At 50.1% G+C, this 16,477-nt stretch overlaps 2 protein-coding genes across 3 annotated transcripts in view; both read right to left on the bottom strand.

Moving 5' to 3' along the window:
- Positions 1-1,250: 1,250 nt before the first annotated feature.
- On the bottom strand, positions 1,251-5,109 carry LOC144676612 (uncharacterized). Its single transcript, XM_078536988.1, has 3 exons — positions 5,079-5,109; positions 1,574-2,908; positions 1,251-1,506 (listed from the first exon to the last, which is right to left on the bottom strand). The coding sequence occupies exons 1-3, from the start codon at positions 5,107-5,109 to the stop codon at positions 1,493-1,495; spliced, it is 1,380 nt and encodes a 459-aa protein (XP_078393114.1). The 3' UTR covers positions 1,251-1,492.
- A 550-nt stretch (positions 5,110-5,659) lies between these two features.
- srrt (serrate RNA effector molecule homolog (Arabidopsis)) overlaps positions 5,660-16,477 on the bottom strand; it is a 35,514-nt gene continuing 24,696 nt past the window's right edge. For both annotated transcript variants that reach the window (XM_078536985.1, XM_078536986.1), the window contains exons 15-20: positions 15,867-16,020; positions 13,605-13,798; positions 13,210-13,375; positions 11,029-11,118; positions 9,134-9,227; positions 5,660-5,954 (exon numbers count right to left, since the gene is read on the bottom strand). In XM_078536985.1, the coding sequence (XP_078393111.1) occupies positions 5,879-5,954; positions 9,134-9,227; positions 11,029-11,118; positions 13,210-13,375; positions 13,605-13,798; positions 15,867-16,020 (774 nt within the window). In that variant the 3' untranslated portion in view covers positions 5,660-5,878. The remainder of the gene's footprint in view (positions 5,955-9,133; positions 9,228-11,028; positions 11,119-13,209; positions 13,376-13,604; positions 13,799-15,866; positions 16,021-16,477) is intronic.

The following is a 16,477-nucleotide window of genomic DNA, read 5'->3' as shown; positions in this document are numbered from 1 at the left end:
CTGTCCCCATCAAACACTCCCAGGACAGGTACAGCACGGGGTTAGACACAGAGTAAAGCTCCCTCTACACTGTCCCCATCAAACACTCCCAGGGTAGGTACAGCACGGGGTTAGATACAGAGTAAAGCTCCCTCTACACCGTCCCCATAAAACACTCCCAGGACAGGTACAGCACGGGGTTAGATACAGAGTAAAGCTTCCTCTGTCACTTCTATACTTGATAGGATGGAGATATTGACCGTCCCTATACCTGTGTAATTGCTATTCACCCCCGAGGAACTGCGTTGTGATTGTCCCCATCTCAATGAATTTAGGGCCGTTCTAAGCAATAGAACCTTCATGGATCTGTTTTGTCTGGAATCTATCCAAACTTGAAAAGTTAAAGAAGGAATTAAGAAACGGCAGCTCCCCTTGTGTTTTCATTACTAGATTATTCACAGTTGATTATAACACAAGTCTTTTGATAACAAGAACGTGTATTTATAAACCTTTCTGAATCATTGGTTAGACCCCACCAAGGACATTGTGCCAGTTCTGGGCTCCACACTTTAGGAAGGACCTTGGGAGACGGTGCAGAGATTCGTTAGAATGGGACGAGGGATGAGGAACTTCAGTTCATGCGGAAGAAATTGGGATTGTTCTCCTCGGAGCCGGGAAGGGAGATTTATTCAAGGCCTCCCAAGGGTCAGAGGGGTCCGTAACCTGCGGACACGGGGCTAAAGTAACTCTCTGCAGGTCCAGAGGAGGAGGAGGATGTTTCCCAATGCTATGGGAAAGGGTGCAGGAGGGAGTGGGAATAATTGGATCACTCTTTCAAAAGAGCTGATAGACTCGATGGGCCAAATGGCCTCCTTCAGTGCTGTATGATTCAACCGTGCGCCTTTCACATCATTGGCTGCCAATGAATTATTTTTGAGGCGCGATTGCAGGCACAGGACAGCCCCACAAGCTGCCGGGCTCTGAGGTGTCTACCTCTGACCAGGCAAAGGCTGCACCCTGACCTGGAGCTGGGAACACAGCCAGTGTGTCAGTTATCCACCTGAAAGACAGCACCTGCAACAAGCAGCACTCTCTCAGATATCAGCCCACACTATCTGCTCACATTTTGAAGCAGGTTCGATCCTGCTGTCACAGGCTGAGCGATGACATCAATAGTACTGAGCTGAGATACAAAGAAGCAGGATGCGGAACTGATGATAGAGATTATCGAGGAGTCATCTTTACTGAGCAAGAATTAAGGTCAAGCGAGTGAACTTGTTTCATCTTTAATGTATTCCTTTCAGGGAAACTACTGAGAATGATTCAAAAAGTATTTTCACATTAGCTCGTCTCAAGGATGAACTCCTTAATAAGAAGCAACACTAACTGATCATCACTCCCCTACATGCAGCAAGGGAACCCGAACAGTGCAACGCCCCATATACACAGCAACAACTCAAGCCCACCATCCAGGCAGACACACACACTGCAGTACTGAGGGAGTGCTGCACTGTCAGCGGGTCAGTACTGAGGGAGTGCCGCGCTGTCAGAGGGTCAGTACTGAGAGAGTGCCGCACTGTCGGAGGATCAGTACTGAGGGAGTGCCGCACTGTCAGAGGGTCAGTACTGAGAGAGTGCCGCACTGTCGGAGGGTCAGTACTGAGGGAGTGCCGCACTGTCGGAGGGTCAGTACTGAGAGAGTGCCGCACTGTCGGAGGGTCAGTACTGAGGGAGTGCTGCACTGTCGGAGGGTCAGTACTGAGGGAGTGCTGCACTGTCGGAGGGTCAGTACTGAGGGAGTGCTGCACTGTCGGAGGGTCAGTACTGAGGGAGTGCTGCACTGTCGGAGGGTCAGTACTGAGGGAGCGCCGCACTGTCGGAGGGTCAGTACTGAGGGAGTGCTGTGCTATTGGAGGGTCAGTACTGAGGGAGTGCCGCACTGTCGGAGGGTCAGTACTGAGGGAGTGCTGCACTGTCGGAGGGTCAGTGCTGAGGGAGTGCCGCACTGTCAGAGGGTCAGTACTGAGGGAGCGCCGCACTGTCGGAGGGTCAGTACTGAGGGAGTGCCGCACTGTCGGAGGGTCAGTACTGAGGGAGTGCCGCACTGTCGGAGGGTCAGTACTGAGGGAGTGCTGCACTGTCGGAGGGTCAGTACTGAGGGAGCGCTGCACTGTCGGAGGGTCAGTACTGAGGGAGCGCTGCACTGTCGGAGGGTCAGTACTGAGGGAATGCCGCACTGTCGGAGGGTCAGTACTGAGGGAGCGCTGCGCTGTCGGAGGGTCAGTACTGAAGGAGCGCTGCACTGTCGGAGGGTCAGTACTGAGGGAGTGCTGTGCTATTGGAGGGTCAGTACTGAGGGAGTGCCGCACTGTCGGAGGGTCAGTACTGAGGGAGTGCTGTGCTATTGGAGGGTCAGTACTGAGGGCGTGCTGCACTGTCGGAGGGTCAGTACTGAGGGAGTCCTGCACTGTCGGAGGGTCAGTACTGAGGGAGTGCTGTGCTATTGGAGGGTCAGTACTGAGGGAGTGCCGCACTGTCGGAGGGTCAGTACTGAGAGAGTGCCGCACTGTCGGAGGGTCAGTACTGAGGGAGTGCTGCACTGTCGGAGGGTCAGTACTGAGGGAGTGCTGCACTGTCGGAGGGTCAGTACTGAGGGAGTGCTGCACTGTCGGAGGGTCAGTACTGAGGGAGTGCTGCGCTGTCGGAGGGTCAGTACTGAGGGAGCGCTGCACTGTCGGAGGGTCAGTACTGAGGGAGTGCTGTGCTATTGGAGGGTCAGTACTGAGGGAGTGCCGCACTGTCGGAAGGTCAGTACTGAGGGAGTGCTGCACTGTCAGAGGGTCAGTGCTGAGGGAGTGCCGCACTGTCAGAGGGTCAGTACTGAGGGAGCGCCGCACTGTCGGAGGGTCAGTACTGAGGGAGTGCCGCACTGTCGGAGGGTCAGTACTGAGGGAGTGCCGCACTGTCGGAGGGTCAGTACTGAGGGAGCGCTGCACTGTCGGAGGGTCAGTACTGAGGGAGTGCTGTGCTATTGGAGGGTCAGTACTGAGGGAGTGCCGCACTGTCGGAGGGTCAGTACTGAGGGAGTGCTGCACTGTCAGAGGGTCAGTGCTGAGGGAGTGCCGCACTGTCAGAGGGTCAGTACTGAGGGAGCGCCGCACTGTCGGAGGGTCAGTACTGAGGGAGCGCCGCACTGTCGGAGGGTCAGTACTGAGGGAGTGCCGCACTGTCGGAGGGTCAGTACTGAGGGAGCGCTGCACTGTCGGAGGGTCAGTACTGAGGGAGTGCTGCACTGTCGGAGGGTCAGTACTGAGGGAGCGCTGCACTGTCGGAGGGTCAGTACTGAGGGAGTGCTGTGCTATTGGAGGGTCAGTACTGAGGGAATGCCGCACTGTAGGAGGGTCAGTACTGAGGGAGCGCTGCGCTGTCGGAGGGTCAGTACTGAAGGAGTGCTGCACTGTCGGAGGGTCAGTACTGAGGGAGTGCTGTGCTATTGGAGGGTCAGTACTGAGGGAGTGCCGCACTGTCAGAGGGTCAGTACTGAGGGAGTGCTGTGCTATTGGAGGGTCAGTACTGAGGGAGTGCTGCACTGTCGGAGGGTCAGTACTGAGGGAGTCCTGCACTGTCGGAGGGTCAGTACTGAGGGAGTGCCGCACTGTCGGAGGGTCAGTACTGAGGGAATGCCGCACGGTCGGGGGGTCAGTACTGAGGGGGCGCTGCACTGTCGGAGGGTCAGTACTGAGGGAGCGCTGCACTGTCGGAGGGTCAGTACTGAGGGAGTGCTGTGCTATTGGAGGGTCAGTACTGAGGGAGTGCCGCACTGTCGGAGGGTCAGTACTGAGGGAGTGCTGTGCTATTGGAGGGTCAGTACTGAGGGAGTGCTGCACTGTCGGAGGGTCAGTACTGAGGGAGTCCTGCACTGTCGGAGGGTCAGTACTGAGGGAGTGCTGTGCTATTGGAGGGTCAGTACTGAGGGAGTGCTGCACTGTCGGAGGGTCAGTACTGAGGGAGTCCTGCACTGTCGGAGGGTCAGTACTGAGGGAGTGCTGCACTGTCGGAGGGTCAGTACTGAGGGAGTCCTGCACTGTCGGAGGGTCAGTACTGAGGGAGTGCTGTGCTATTGGAGGATCAGTACTGAGGGAGTGCTGCACTGTCGGAGGGTCAGTACTGAGGGAGTCCTGCACTGTCGGAGGGTCAGTACTGAGGGAGTGCTGCACTGTCGGAGGGTCAGTACTGAGGGAGTCCTGCACTGTCGGAGGGTCAGTACTGAGGGAGTGCTGTGCTATTGGAGGATCAGTACTGAGGGAGTGCTGCACTGTCGGAGGGTCAGTACTGAGGGAGTGCCGCACTGTCGGAGGGTCAGTACTGAGGGAGTGCTGCACTGTCGGAGGGTCAGTACTGAGGGAGTGCTGCACTGTCGGAGTGTCAGTACTGAGGGAGTGCTGCACTGTCGGACGGTCAGTACTGAGGGAGCGCCGCACTGTCGGAGGGTCAGTACTGAGGGAGTGCAGCACTGTCGGAGGGTCAGTACTGAGGGAGTGCTGCACTGTCGGAGTGTCAGTACTGAGAGAGTGCTGCACTGTCGGAGGGTCAGTACTGAGGGAGCGCCGCACTGTCAGAGGGTCAGTACTGAGGGAGCGCCGCACTGTCGGAGGGTCAGTACTGAGGGAGTCCTGCACTGTCGGAGGGTCAGTACTGAGGGAGTGCTGCACTGTCGGAGTGTCAGTACTGAGAGAGTGCTGCACTGTCGGAGGGTCAGTACTGAGGGAGTGCCGCACTGTCAGAGGGTCAGTACTGAGGGAGCGCCGCACTGTCGGAGGGTCAGTACTGAGGGAGTGCTGCAGTGTAGGAAGTGCAGTATTTCTGGTGAGACGTTCAACTGAGGCCCTGTCTCTCTTCTCAGGTGAATGTAAAACAGTCCCAAGGCCAGGATTTCAAGGAGGAGCAGGGGCAGTTCTCCCCACTATCCTGGATCAAAATTTATCCCTCAGCCAAGATCATTGAAGAGTAAACGACAATCTGGGTCATTATGACATTGCTGTTTGTGGGATCTTCCTGTGCGCACATTGGCTGTACCAATTCCCCAACAGTGACTCCACTGGCCGTGAGGCGCTCTCGATCTCCCGACATGGTGAAAGACGCTGCACAGCTGCTTTATCTCTCGCGCCAAAGTTCTGTCCAGGGAGAAGACCAGCAGCATCATCCTTAAAAGCTACTGGAGCCACAGGAGGGTCAGTCACCCAGCTAGGAAGGACCCAGATTTCAGGGTTAGAAAACCTCTACCATTGTGACAGCGCTTTGCAGGGAAAGAACAGGTTGTGCCGATGTTCCCTGTTTGTGACTAAAATGGCAGGAATGTCCGTGTGGGATTTTTAAACGTGGACAGGTGTAAACACTGACGTGTCGCTATTCAGCTTGGGATGAACCCGGAGCAGAAACAAACTACTGGATATTGGAAAAGCAAGATCCAAACTGCAGATCCAGCAGGGCAGGTAACACTAGCTGCTCAGGGATACTAACCCCTTGCCTCCCAGGGGAGGGTCTGTCCAGCTGACCCCTCCCCAGGGGAGGGTCTGTCGAGCATTAAGAAGCTGCGGTGTACACTGGAGGGGTAGCCATCCCAGCTCCTCACCTCTTTGACAATGTAAAGAGCCTTAAACATGAAGTAAAATTGTGTAGCCAGGCTTCAGACTTCCTTTTATTTTCGACACTTCTGAAAGACACATTATGTCAGTGCTGGCAGATATCGGTTAGAGAGAGTTCCCAGAGAAAACACTATTCTACATTACAACATTTTGTGTCTGCCTGGACAAAATAACTCCAGCCTTTCAAAGTTTCCTTAACTTAACAAAAGCACAAAGTAATAAACACACTGATGCAACATCCTCACTGGGACAATTTAAAAAAAGTCGACATCCTCTGGAGCATCGAGGTCCCTGTACTCCACAATGTTTCTGGGGTCACCCCTCAGCATCCTGTAAGAGACCAAAAGGAGATATCAAGTGTGTTCTGCAGCATTGCAACACATCAGGAACCCTCCTTCCAGGCAGCTGCCACAGGCTGCAACAGCACTGGGAAAAAATCGCAAAACAGACTCAACGATTCCTCCCTTCCCCTTGGTGGTGGGTGGCTGGCTTGGCCAGGGAGGATGGAGATTGGCTATGTGGAGGCAGATACCCTGCTTGGGCGGACAGGAGGAGGGGGAGCATGGGGGGAGGGAGGGACCACATTCCTCGTAGAGCACAACAGCCTCCGATTTCTCTCTGGTATCTCACCCGATGACGGAGTTTGACTGATCAAAGAGCGCAGCAAGGCAGCACCAGCAGATCTGACCCTCAGCAAGGGCTTGAGGGGGGGGTGGGGGGGAGAAACTAGAGAATGAGACTGGTCACAGCTAGGCAGACAAACAAAAGCCACAGTGGGATAAAATGCAGAGCCAGAGAGGAGACGTAACAAGGCCAAGCTGGAAGGGCAGTGTTGAGATTTTCAGCAGGATCTCTGTCTGCAGGTCAGTCCAGCAGCCACCTCAGTATCGTAAACGTTTCCCTGCTCACCGTCTCCGACAGTCAAACTCCTCAATAAGTTGCTTCCCATGTGGTTGTCTGGCGAGGCTGTAAGCTGGCTTACAGACTGGGCACACTGTGGTAAACCCTACACCATGTGATCATTAAACAAACGCTGGGCTGCTGCAAGATGAGCAAGAAATTTTAATCTTTCGTTTCTTCAGAGATAACAATCACAGCTTGTTTTTCACTCTCCTAAGAGCACAAGATAATAACCTCCTTGCAGCTTTTGAAAACAAAGGACGTCTCTTTTAAAATGAAAGGTAATGCTACAAAATTAAAGGGGTGTTATTGAGAGGTAAAGCACCTCAATTACAAGCCTGGGACACACCCTTGGAGGGGGGAACTCACCTGGTATAGTGAGGCTCAGTGAAGCAGACAGTTTCCAGTTTGTCACCATCTCTAGAATCACAGAATGGTGACAAGCACAGAAGGGGGCCATTCAGCCCGTCATGTCTGTGCTGGCCCTCTGAAGGAGGAATTCACCTAATGCCCCTCTCCCCTGCCTTTTCTCCAGGGACCTGCAAAATTTCCATTTTCAGATAATGATCCAATTCAATTTTGAAAGCCTCGATTGACCCTGCCTCCCCCACACTCTCAGACTGAAAATCCCAGATCCTAACCACTCACTCTGTGGAAAAGTTTTTCCTCATGTCCCCATTGCTTCTTTTACCAATTACTTTAAATCTGTGCCCTCTCGTTCTCAATCCCTCTACCAGTGGGGACAGTTTCTCCCTATCTACTCTGCCCAGGCCCCTCATGATTTTGAATCCCTCTATCAAATCGCCTCTCAATCTTCTCTTCTCCAATCTATCTACGTAACTGAAGTTCCTCATCCCTTGAACCATTCTCGTGAATCTTTTCTCGCTCTCTTAACACCATCACATCCTTCCTAAAGTGTGGTGCCCAGAACTGGGCACAATACTCCAGTTGAGGACAAACCAGTGTTTTATACACGTTTAACATAACCTCCTTGCTTTTATACTCTATGCCTCTATTTAAAAAGCCCAGGATACTGTATATTTAACAACCGTGCTCTCAACCTGTCCTGCATTCTTCAATGACTTATACACAGATGCACCCAGGTCCCTCTGCTCCTGCACCCCATTTACAGTTGTACCCTTTATTTGATGATGTCTCTCCATGTCCTTCACCTTTCAACTTGTACTTTATATCTTTAGTTCATTTTTTCAGATATCCAAAAGATTAGGTGACATCAGCCAGGACATGGGAACCTTTCCCTCTCACTTCTGCAATTAACACCTACTTTAGACGCCTGCTTTGTGCCTTTAATACTATCATTACCACTCCCTTTGCCTTGTGTTCCATGTCATCTTTGTCATTTAATTGCCCCCCTCCCTCCCCACCCTCTAACCTATCCCTGACCTTCCCTTTTGCTCCACCTGCCCCTCCCCTCCTGCTATCAGTTGCCTGGGTGGGATTTGAACCCTTGTCCCCAGAGCATTAGCCTGGCCTCTGGATTACTAGTCCAGTGACATTAGTGTCCATTATGCCACCATCTCCCCACACACAGTGGGTTTAGGGCCGATGACACTGAAGGAAAAGTTCAGACACAGCACAAAGCTTTAAGCCCGACATGTGAACACTGAACTCCCAACGTCAATGCTGAAATGATCTATCACTGTTCAAATCTGCAGATAAGCTTCACTCTCTGTAAAGACCCGAGTGTGTAACTAGTCCCAGAGTGTGCGAGGTTAGCAGCACAGTTCTAGACAGGTAAATGCGGCACTCCACATGGCATTACCAGGTCAGTGAGTGAGTACAGTCCCCTTGCATTTGGCCAACATTCTGGTAACCCCATCTCATTGGCTAGACTAGGCTGAAGATGTTGGGACAGGATCAGGTTTTGGGTAATTTGAGGAGCAAAACTCCAAGCCATCCCGAAAATGGAAAAGTGATTCAACTTCTCTAATATTGTTCTTGCTGCTATCCTAACACTCACTTGCAAGATACCAGAAGCAGGTATATGTCCTTAAGGAGAGTACTGAAATGGGAATGAAAGAAGGGATATAATTTTTTTTTTTAAACTACAGAGAGACACTTGGGGGAAGTTGGAAAAAGGAGTGGGTTGTAAGTCAACAGCAAACATCAACATCACGCACCTATATAATGTGTGAAATGTCCGCTTTGCTGGAGTGTCATCAAACCAAATTTGACACCAAGTCTCGAGGAAATTAGGGACAGGTAATCAAAAGCCAGGTCAAAGGGGTAGGTTTTAAGGAGAGGCTTGAAGGTGGAGAGAATGGAGGAAAGGTTTCGGGGAGGAGGGGGGGGGCGGGGGGAGATTCTAGAGCTCAGGGCCAAAGCAGCTGAAAGCGCCAATGGTGGAGTCAGGGATATTGGGTTTGTGCAAAAGGCTTAACGTGAAGGAGTGCAGACATCTCAGATGGTTGTAAGGGTAGTGGAGATAGAGAGGAGCAGCTTATGGAAGGAGCGGGAGGCAAGGATGAGAACTTCAAAAGCGTGGTACTGATGGACTGAAAGCTAATGTAGGTCAGTGAGCATATAGGACAGAGGTTTCTCCAAAATACTTCATTGCTGACAACTGATTCATATGCACCAATACAAACCTGTTCCTTGGCTTCCCTGGATAACCTCCCTGTCCTCGATATGCATCATAGGCACCTCGTCCACCATACTGAGGAGGGGGATAGGCAGGTCCCGCTGTAGACAAAACACAGGCATAGTCAACAAGGCCAGGTCAATCAGAACCACTCAACATATAGCCAGCAATCCTAAACCCATCCATTAGTAAAGACTAACCAAATTAATTTTCACTGTCCCCATCAAACACTCCCAGGACAGGTACAGCACGGGGTTAGATACAGAGTAAAGCTCCCTCTACACTGTCCCCATCAAACACTCCCAGGACTGGTACAGCACGGGGTTAGATACAGAGTAAAGCTCCCTCTACACTGTCCCCATCAAACACTCCCAGGACAGGTACAGCACGGGGTTAGATACAGAGTAAAGCTCCCTCTACACTGTCCCCATCAAACACTCCCAGGACTGGTACAGCACGGGGTTAGATACAGAGTAAAGCTCCCTCTACACTGTCCCCATCAAACACTCCCAGGACAGGTACAGCACGGAGTTAGGTACAGAGTAAAGCTCCCTCTACACTGTCCCCATCAAACACTCCCAGGACAGGTACAGCACGGGATTAGATAAATAAAGTTTCCCCAATAACATGCTTAAATACCAGTTGGATGCTTCCTACTTTCACAGATTTTTGTTGGTGAAGGATATTAACAGTTACTAAATCAGATAACCCCAGTTTAAGATACAGATCAACTGTGTTCCACTGAATGGCAAAACATGCTCGATGGGTTAAATGTCTGCCTCTTGTTGGCCATGTACTGCAGTGTATGATATTCACCTTTCCCACAGGGGCCGAATGTGTGTCTTGTGAGTGAGCCTGCCTATTCCTGCAAACATCTGGTCACCTTGGTTTCACCTATACTTGGCCCAATATTCCCGTCCAACTCTCTCATCGATTAAGACTCGTTCGGATCCAAAAAACATGTTTCTCTTTTCCCATTTCAGAACAGTTATCGCAGCGTGAACTGAAGCACAGTTATTAGCAACGGATCGGTTAAACCCGTCCAGAAACATCCCATCTAGAAAGTGCAGCAAACTTTGACACCGTTTGTGGTTCAAGATGTGCAGCCAAAGAACAAAATAACTTGTACGATTTGGTTCCTTTAACTTCCGTTTGGTTTCTTCTGAAATAATCTTAAAATCTATGACACAGAGAGAAACGAGCATAAACCAAACTTGAGCAACAGCGGAGAGACTGTGGCTGTGGCTGACCCATTGTGCTGAGAAACATTAGCAAGGTCCGTGGGTATATGGGCTCAGGATGCTCAGTGACATTTCTGAGCCCTGCGTGATGAGTTGGGCCTGTGGAACGTCACCTGAGCTGGCTGAAAACACAGACACAGCGTTACTGCCTCCACAGAGGAGCTATCACACCAGCACCACCAAGACTGACGCCCCATTTAAAATAAACAGGAGAGAGAGAGAGAGAGAGAGAAAGCCAAGAGGCTGCAAAACAACTCCACCATCTCGAGGGATTGCATGGACGTGTTTAAATAGATTTCTCACGCACACAGCATTACTAAGTTCCAACGTTCCTCACACAGAGTGGGGAGAGTGTGGAAATCGCTCCCACAGCGAGAGGTTGAGGTGAATAGGGTAGAGACATTTAAGGGGAAGCCGGGTAAACACGTGAGGGAGAAAGGGGTAGAAGGATATGCTGATAGGGTGAGATGGAGAGAGGGGGTGGGAGGAGGCTCGTGTGGAGCAGAAACACCAGCACGGAGCAGGTGGCATGTTTCCTTGTTACTAATGCAATGTAAATGCGCAGCACAGAGATGCACAGCAGAGCAGGTAAACTTCTGCAACTCAGCAGCACACAGTTAATCTGCATGAAGACGAGGCCATTTCACTTTGGTTATCTTACCTCCAAACCCCATGACGGGTGGGCGGGGCTGACCAAATCCCATCAAGCCTTGAGGAGAATGGTGGGGATAACCCATGGCTGGGGTCAAACCTGGAAAATAAAGAGAAGCAGCTGTTTAATCCACGTTCTGAGGCATACAGCACCAAGCCCCACATAGCAACCACAAGATCCATCCTGAAGAGGGACAGAGCCATGCAAGAGCTAAGCTGAGAACAGAATGAATTGTAAAGGCAAAGTGATGGCTGCAGCATGCGCTTTACTCTGTATCTAACCCCGTGCTGTACCTGTCCTGGGAGTGTTTGATGGGGACGGTGTAGAGGGAGCTTTACTCTGTATCTAACCCCGTGCTGTACCTGTCCTGGGAGTGTTTGATGGGGACAGTATAGAGGGAGCTTTACTCTGTATCTAACCCCGTGCTGTACCTGTCCTGGGAGTGTTTGATGGGGACAGTATAGAGTGAGCTTTACTCTGTATCTAAACCCGTGCTGTACCTGTCCTGGGAGTGTTTGATGGGGACGGTGTAGAGGGAGCTTTACTCTGTATCTAACCCCGTGCTGTACCTGTCCTGAGAGTGTTTGATGGGGACAGTATAGAGGGAGCTTTACTCTGTATCTAACCCCGTGCTGTACCTGTCCTGGGAGTGTTTGATGGGGACGGTGTAGAGGGAGATTTACTCTGTATCTAACCCCGTGCTGTACCTGTCCTGGGAGTGTTTGATGGGGACAGTGTAGAGGGAGATTTACTCTGTATCTAACCCCGTGCTGTACCTGTCCTGGGAGTGTTTGATGGGGACGGTGTGGAGGGAGCTTTACTCTGTATATAACCCCGTGCTGTACCTGTCCTGGGAGTGTTTGATGGGGACAGTGTAGAGGGAGCTTTACTCTGTATCTAACCCCGTGCTGCACCTGCCTAGGAGTGTTTGATGGGGACAGTGTAGAGGGAGTTTTACTCTGTATCTAACCCTGTGCTGTACCTGTCCTGGGAGTGTTTGATGGGGACAGTGTAGAGGGAGCTTTACTCTGTATCTAACCCCGTGCTGTACCTGTCCTGGGAGTGTTTGATGGGGACAGTATAGAGGGAGCTTTACTCTGTATCTAACCCCGTGCTGTACCTGTCCTGGGAGTGTTTGATGGGGACAGTATAGAGTGAGCTTTACTCTGTATCTAACCCCGTGCTGTACCTGTCCTGGGAGTGTTTGATGGGGACGGTGTAGAGGGAGCTTTACTCTGTATCTAACCCCGTGCTGTACCTGTCCTGAGAGTGTTTGATGGGGACAGTATAGAGGGAGCTTTACTCTGTATCTAACCCCGTGCTGTACCTGTCCTGGGAGTGTTTGATGGGGACGGTGTAGAGGGAGATTTACTCTGTATCTAACCCCGTGCTGTACCTGTCCTGGGAGTGTTTGATGGGGACAGTGTAGAGGGAGATTTACTCTGTATCTAACCCCGTGCTGTACCTGTCCTGGGAGTGTTTGATGGGGACGGTGTGGAGGGAGCTTTACTCTGTATATAACCCCGTGCTGTACCTGTCCTGGGAGTGTTTGATGGGGACAGTGTAGAGGGAGCTTTACTCTGTATCTAACCCCGTGCTGCACCTGCCTAGGAGTGTTTGATGGGGACAGTGTAGAAGGAGTTTTACTCTGTACCTAACCCCGTGCTGTACCTGTCCTGGGAGTGTTTGATGGGGACAGTGTAGAGGGAGTTTTACTCTGTATCTAACCCTGTGCTGTACCTGTCCTGGGAGTGTTTGATGGGGACAGTGTAGAGGGAGCTTTACTCTGTATCTAACCCCGTGCTGCACCTGCCCTAGGAGTGTTTGATGGGGACAGTGTAGAGGGAGCTTTACTCTGTATCTAACCCCGTGCTGTACCTGTCCTGGGAGTGTTTGATGGGGACAGTGTAGAGGGAGCTTTACTCTGTATCTAACCCCGTGCTGTACCTGTCCTGGGAGTGTTTGATGGGGACAGTGTAGAAGGAGTTTTACTCTGTATCTAACCCCGTGCTGTACCTGTCCTGGGAGTGTTTGATGGGGACAGTGTAGAAGGAGTTTTACTCTGTATCTAACCCCGTGCGGAACCTGTGGTGGGAGTGGTTGTTGTCAGCACTGGATGCCTGAAATAGAAAGAGTTTTTTCCTGCAAGACTAACATGAACAAATCTTTCACGCTACTGTGTAAACTCACCCATTGGCTGTGCTCCAGGAGTCGGTGGCTGATTGGGTTTAATTTCTGGCAGAGCCGGTCGCTTGGCATCCATGAGGAAGTGGTTGAAAAACGACACCTCCTTTTTCACCTCTTCAATCTTTTCGCTGTGTTTGTTGAAGATGTGTTTACGAACAAACTCCGGCCCCTGCAGTCAAAAGTAGATCGTGAAACGTTACACCATGAACTCACAAACCTGAGTTTGTGAACTCAGAAGACATGGATAATTAGGTGGCACCAACTTTGGCTTTTCGAAGCCAGTGGATTGGAGTGGGGAGTGAAGACTCGAAGTGAGTTTGGAAACTCAGATTAAATTGAGCCTCGTTTTCAGCCCACTTTGAATGCAGGGAGGAAGAAAGTGCTGGGATGTTGCTCACCTTGAACTTCTTCCCACTCAGAGGACACAGCCACTTGTCCTTGGCAAGTTCCTGCGTGTTGGCCAGGATAAACTTCTCCACTTCCTGCTCAGGGTCTTTCTTGCCCATCTTTGCTGCATCTTCTTCAGAAAGACACTCTCTCACACTGAACAGAGGTGTCAACTTCTCTTCAAACAGCTTCTGCCACTCTGCAACTAAGCAGAAGCACATGCCCAGTTAGTACTAATTAACCAGCAGTTAGCGCTGGCCAATCTAGTGTAAGACCCACCTGGCTACATTATACTCAAGCCCTCTGTACAACTCCTGCTCCCTGGAGGGGATACACTGACCTCCTATTGCACTTTGACCCTCGCACATTAACACACGAGCCTAATATTTTCACATCATGCTATACAAACACTGGTGTTTTTGCTAACTCATCAGCATTGACAGCAATGATTCGGGTGTTATGGCACAGCCGATGGTAAATGCTGAGTTATTCAAATCCCAAAGGGAAACTTGAAACAACTGCCACAACTTGTTTTGCAATTTGTATACATTTCGAGATGCGTGCCCTGAATTCAGTGGTAATAAGAATAAGTAGTAATATAGGTTTTTACAAAACTAGATTAAACATTTATTAATAAGAGAAATGATTTTAAACACATACATATGTCTACAAATTACTACTATAACTTCTAAACCCCAACTTAATCTGACTCCCAGCAACAGCAAGATACAGATTTTACAAGACTCAGGCAAAGAAACATAACACCCTGACAATCTAACTCAAAGTGAGTTTTCTTAACTTCAGTGCTTTGAAAACAGCAGCTTGAGGCGTAGATGCTGAAGCTTTTCACACTTGTTACATCTTAAAATGCCTACCCTTACACACAGCCTTCACTCCTTTATACATATTTTCCCTTTTGATTGCAAATTTCCCATTGTTTCACTTTGTCTTTGGGCTTTACCTCCCTGAAAATAAAAATCTCTCATAGTACTAAGTTTTACCAGTAATCTTTGGGAAAAATAAACAGACTGTTTCTGAACTTCACCTGGCTAGGTGATACATTTCACTCCCTCTTTTGAAAACAATCTAGTCTGCCTTATTTAAAAATGCAAATGTCCCCTTGACACGCGCGCGCACACACACCCACCACTTTTTACAATAAATTCCAATAACCTTATGAGAATTATTATATCTTCCTGACATGGGATAGAAATTCAATTTGCCCCACATTAACCGGCACATCCTTCCTCCTATGGTGCTGACCCTCTGTGCTAATCCAATTAACCCTTTCCCAGGATCTTGTAGCTATGGTGGTCCTGCACCACCTCCACTGTGTGTAAGGGTAGGCGTTTTAAGATCTGCAGACTTTTAACATTTTCCTAATATGCCTCTTCACTTCTGCTCTTCAACATCGCTGCTGTCTCTCACTAACCCTCAGCTGGAATGCTCAATAAAATAACAGCCCTCTTCTGATAGTGTTTGAGTACCAGCTGATCCACTGCACATACATCCTACCTCAACCATAAGGTTATTTACCCTCGGCTCAGCAATGCACAGAAAACTCAGTCAGGCCTCTCCCTGCCTTTGTAAGAGTGTAGCATCCAACTTTTAACGAATGTCAAAATTCTTTACAGCACAGAAGCAGATTATTCGGCCCATCAAACCTGTGCTGGCTCTTTCAAAGAGTTATCCAATTAGTCCCCCCCCACCCCCTGGCTCTTTCCCCATAGCCCTGGAATTTTTTTCCCCTTCAAGTATTTATCCAATTCCCCGTTGAAAGTTCCTATTGAATCTGCTTCCGCCGCCCTTTCAGGCAGCGCCTTCCAGATCACAACAACTCGCTGCGTAAAAACACATTCTCATCTGTCCTTGGCTATTTCACCAATTATCATCTTAAATTGTGTTCTCCTGTTACCGGCCCTCCTGTCAGTGGAATATCTGTTAAATGGTCACACCTTGTTGGAATACATAAAGTACATTACTTCTAATTAAAATCCTATAATGCTACAATGCCTGAAGATTCACACCAATTGCCGTGTACCACACCATGTGGTGCCCGCCTTCCCTCAGCTGAAGGTATGGACAATGTGAGCTACCGTTCCACAAACCCACCCCTTGGAGACTCGCCTAGTGGGGAACTGGCATGTGCCCAGTCTGGATAGCAAGTGCCAGCTGCATACCCGCAACCCCCCCCCCCCCCACCCCCCCCCTCCCTCCAACCCCCAAACCCACGAGTACCCCAGCCTCACTCAGATATTTGCTGTCAATCTTACCTTCATGCTGAGAGACTCGGTTAGGAGGGAGGGGTCCGCGGACGTGTACAATGCCACAACGGTTGGGCATTTCATCCTCATTCGGGTATTCACAGGTGTTGTAGTAATCAATGGAATGTACAATACGCAGGTAAAGCAGCAGCTTGTCCAGAACCTGTACAGCAACAGACATTTCTTAATCCAGCACACTCTGTTCATTTATTTCTACCGCAGCTTTTACAGCCCTTGGACATCTCATGGCATATGTTTTTTTAAACAGTAGTATAGGCACTGTTGTAATCCAGGAAATGGGGCAGCCAATTTGTGCACAGCAAGCTCCCACAAACAACCAACTGATTACAACTAGATAACCTAATGTTAGATGTTGGTTCACTGAATCACAGGATTGTTACAGCGCAGAAGGAGGCCATTCGGCCCATCACGTCTGCACCGGCTCTCCGAATGAGCATTTTACTTAGTGCCATTTCCCCTGTCTGCTCCCTGTAACCCTGCACATTCTCCCTTTTCAGATAACACTAATTCTCTTTCGAATGCCTCGATTGAACCTGCCTCCACCACACTCTCAGGCAGAGCATTCCAGACCCTAACCTCTCACTGTGTGGAAAGGTTTC

Source organism: Cetorhinus maximus, unplaced genomic scaffold (assembly GCF_964194155.1).
Source record: "Cetorhinus maximus unplaced genomic scaffold, sCetMax3.hap1.1 HAP1_SCAFFOLD_1736, whole genome shotgun sequence".
In the NCBI taxonomy this organism is placed as follows: domain Eukaryota; kingdom Metazoa; phylum Chordata; class Chondrichthyes; order Lamniformes; family Cetorhinidae; genus Cetorhinus; species Cetorhinus maximus.
This window is presented reverse-complemented; position numbering and strand designations above follow the sequence as displayed.

What these genes read in the sequence shown, in the direction of transcription:
- LOC144676612 (XM_078536988.1), bottom strand. Translation starts at nt 5,109, where the DNA reads ATGTCGGGAGATCGAGAGCGCCTCACGGCCA. An exon ending in TCGAGAGCGCCTCACGGCCA is followed by an intron (nt 2,909 to 5,078) that starts GTGGAGTCACTG and finishes ACCCTCCGACAG; the next exon opens with TGCGGCACTCCCTCAGTACT.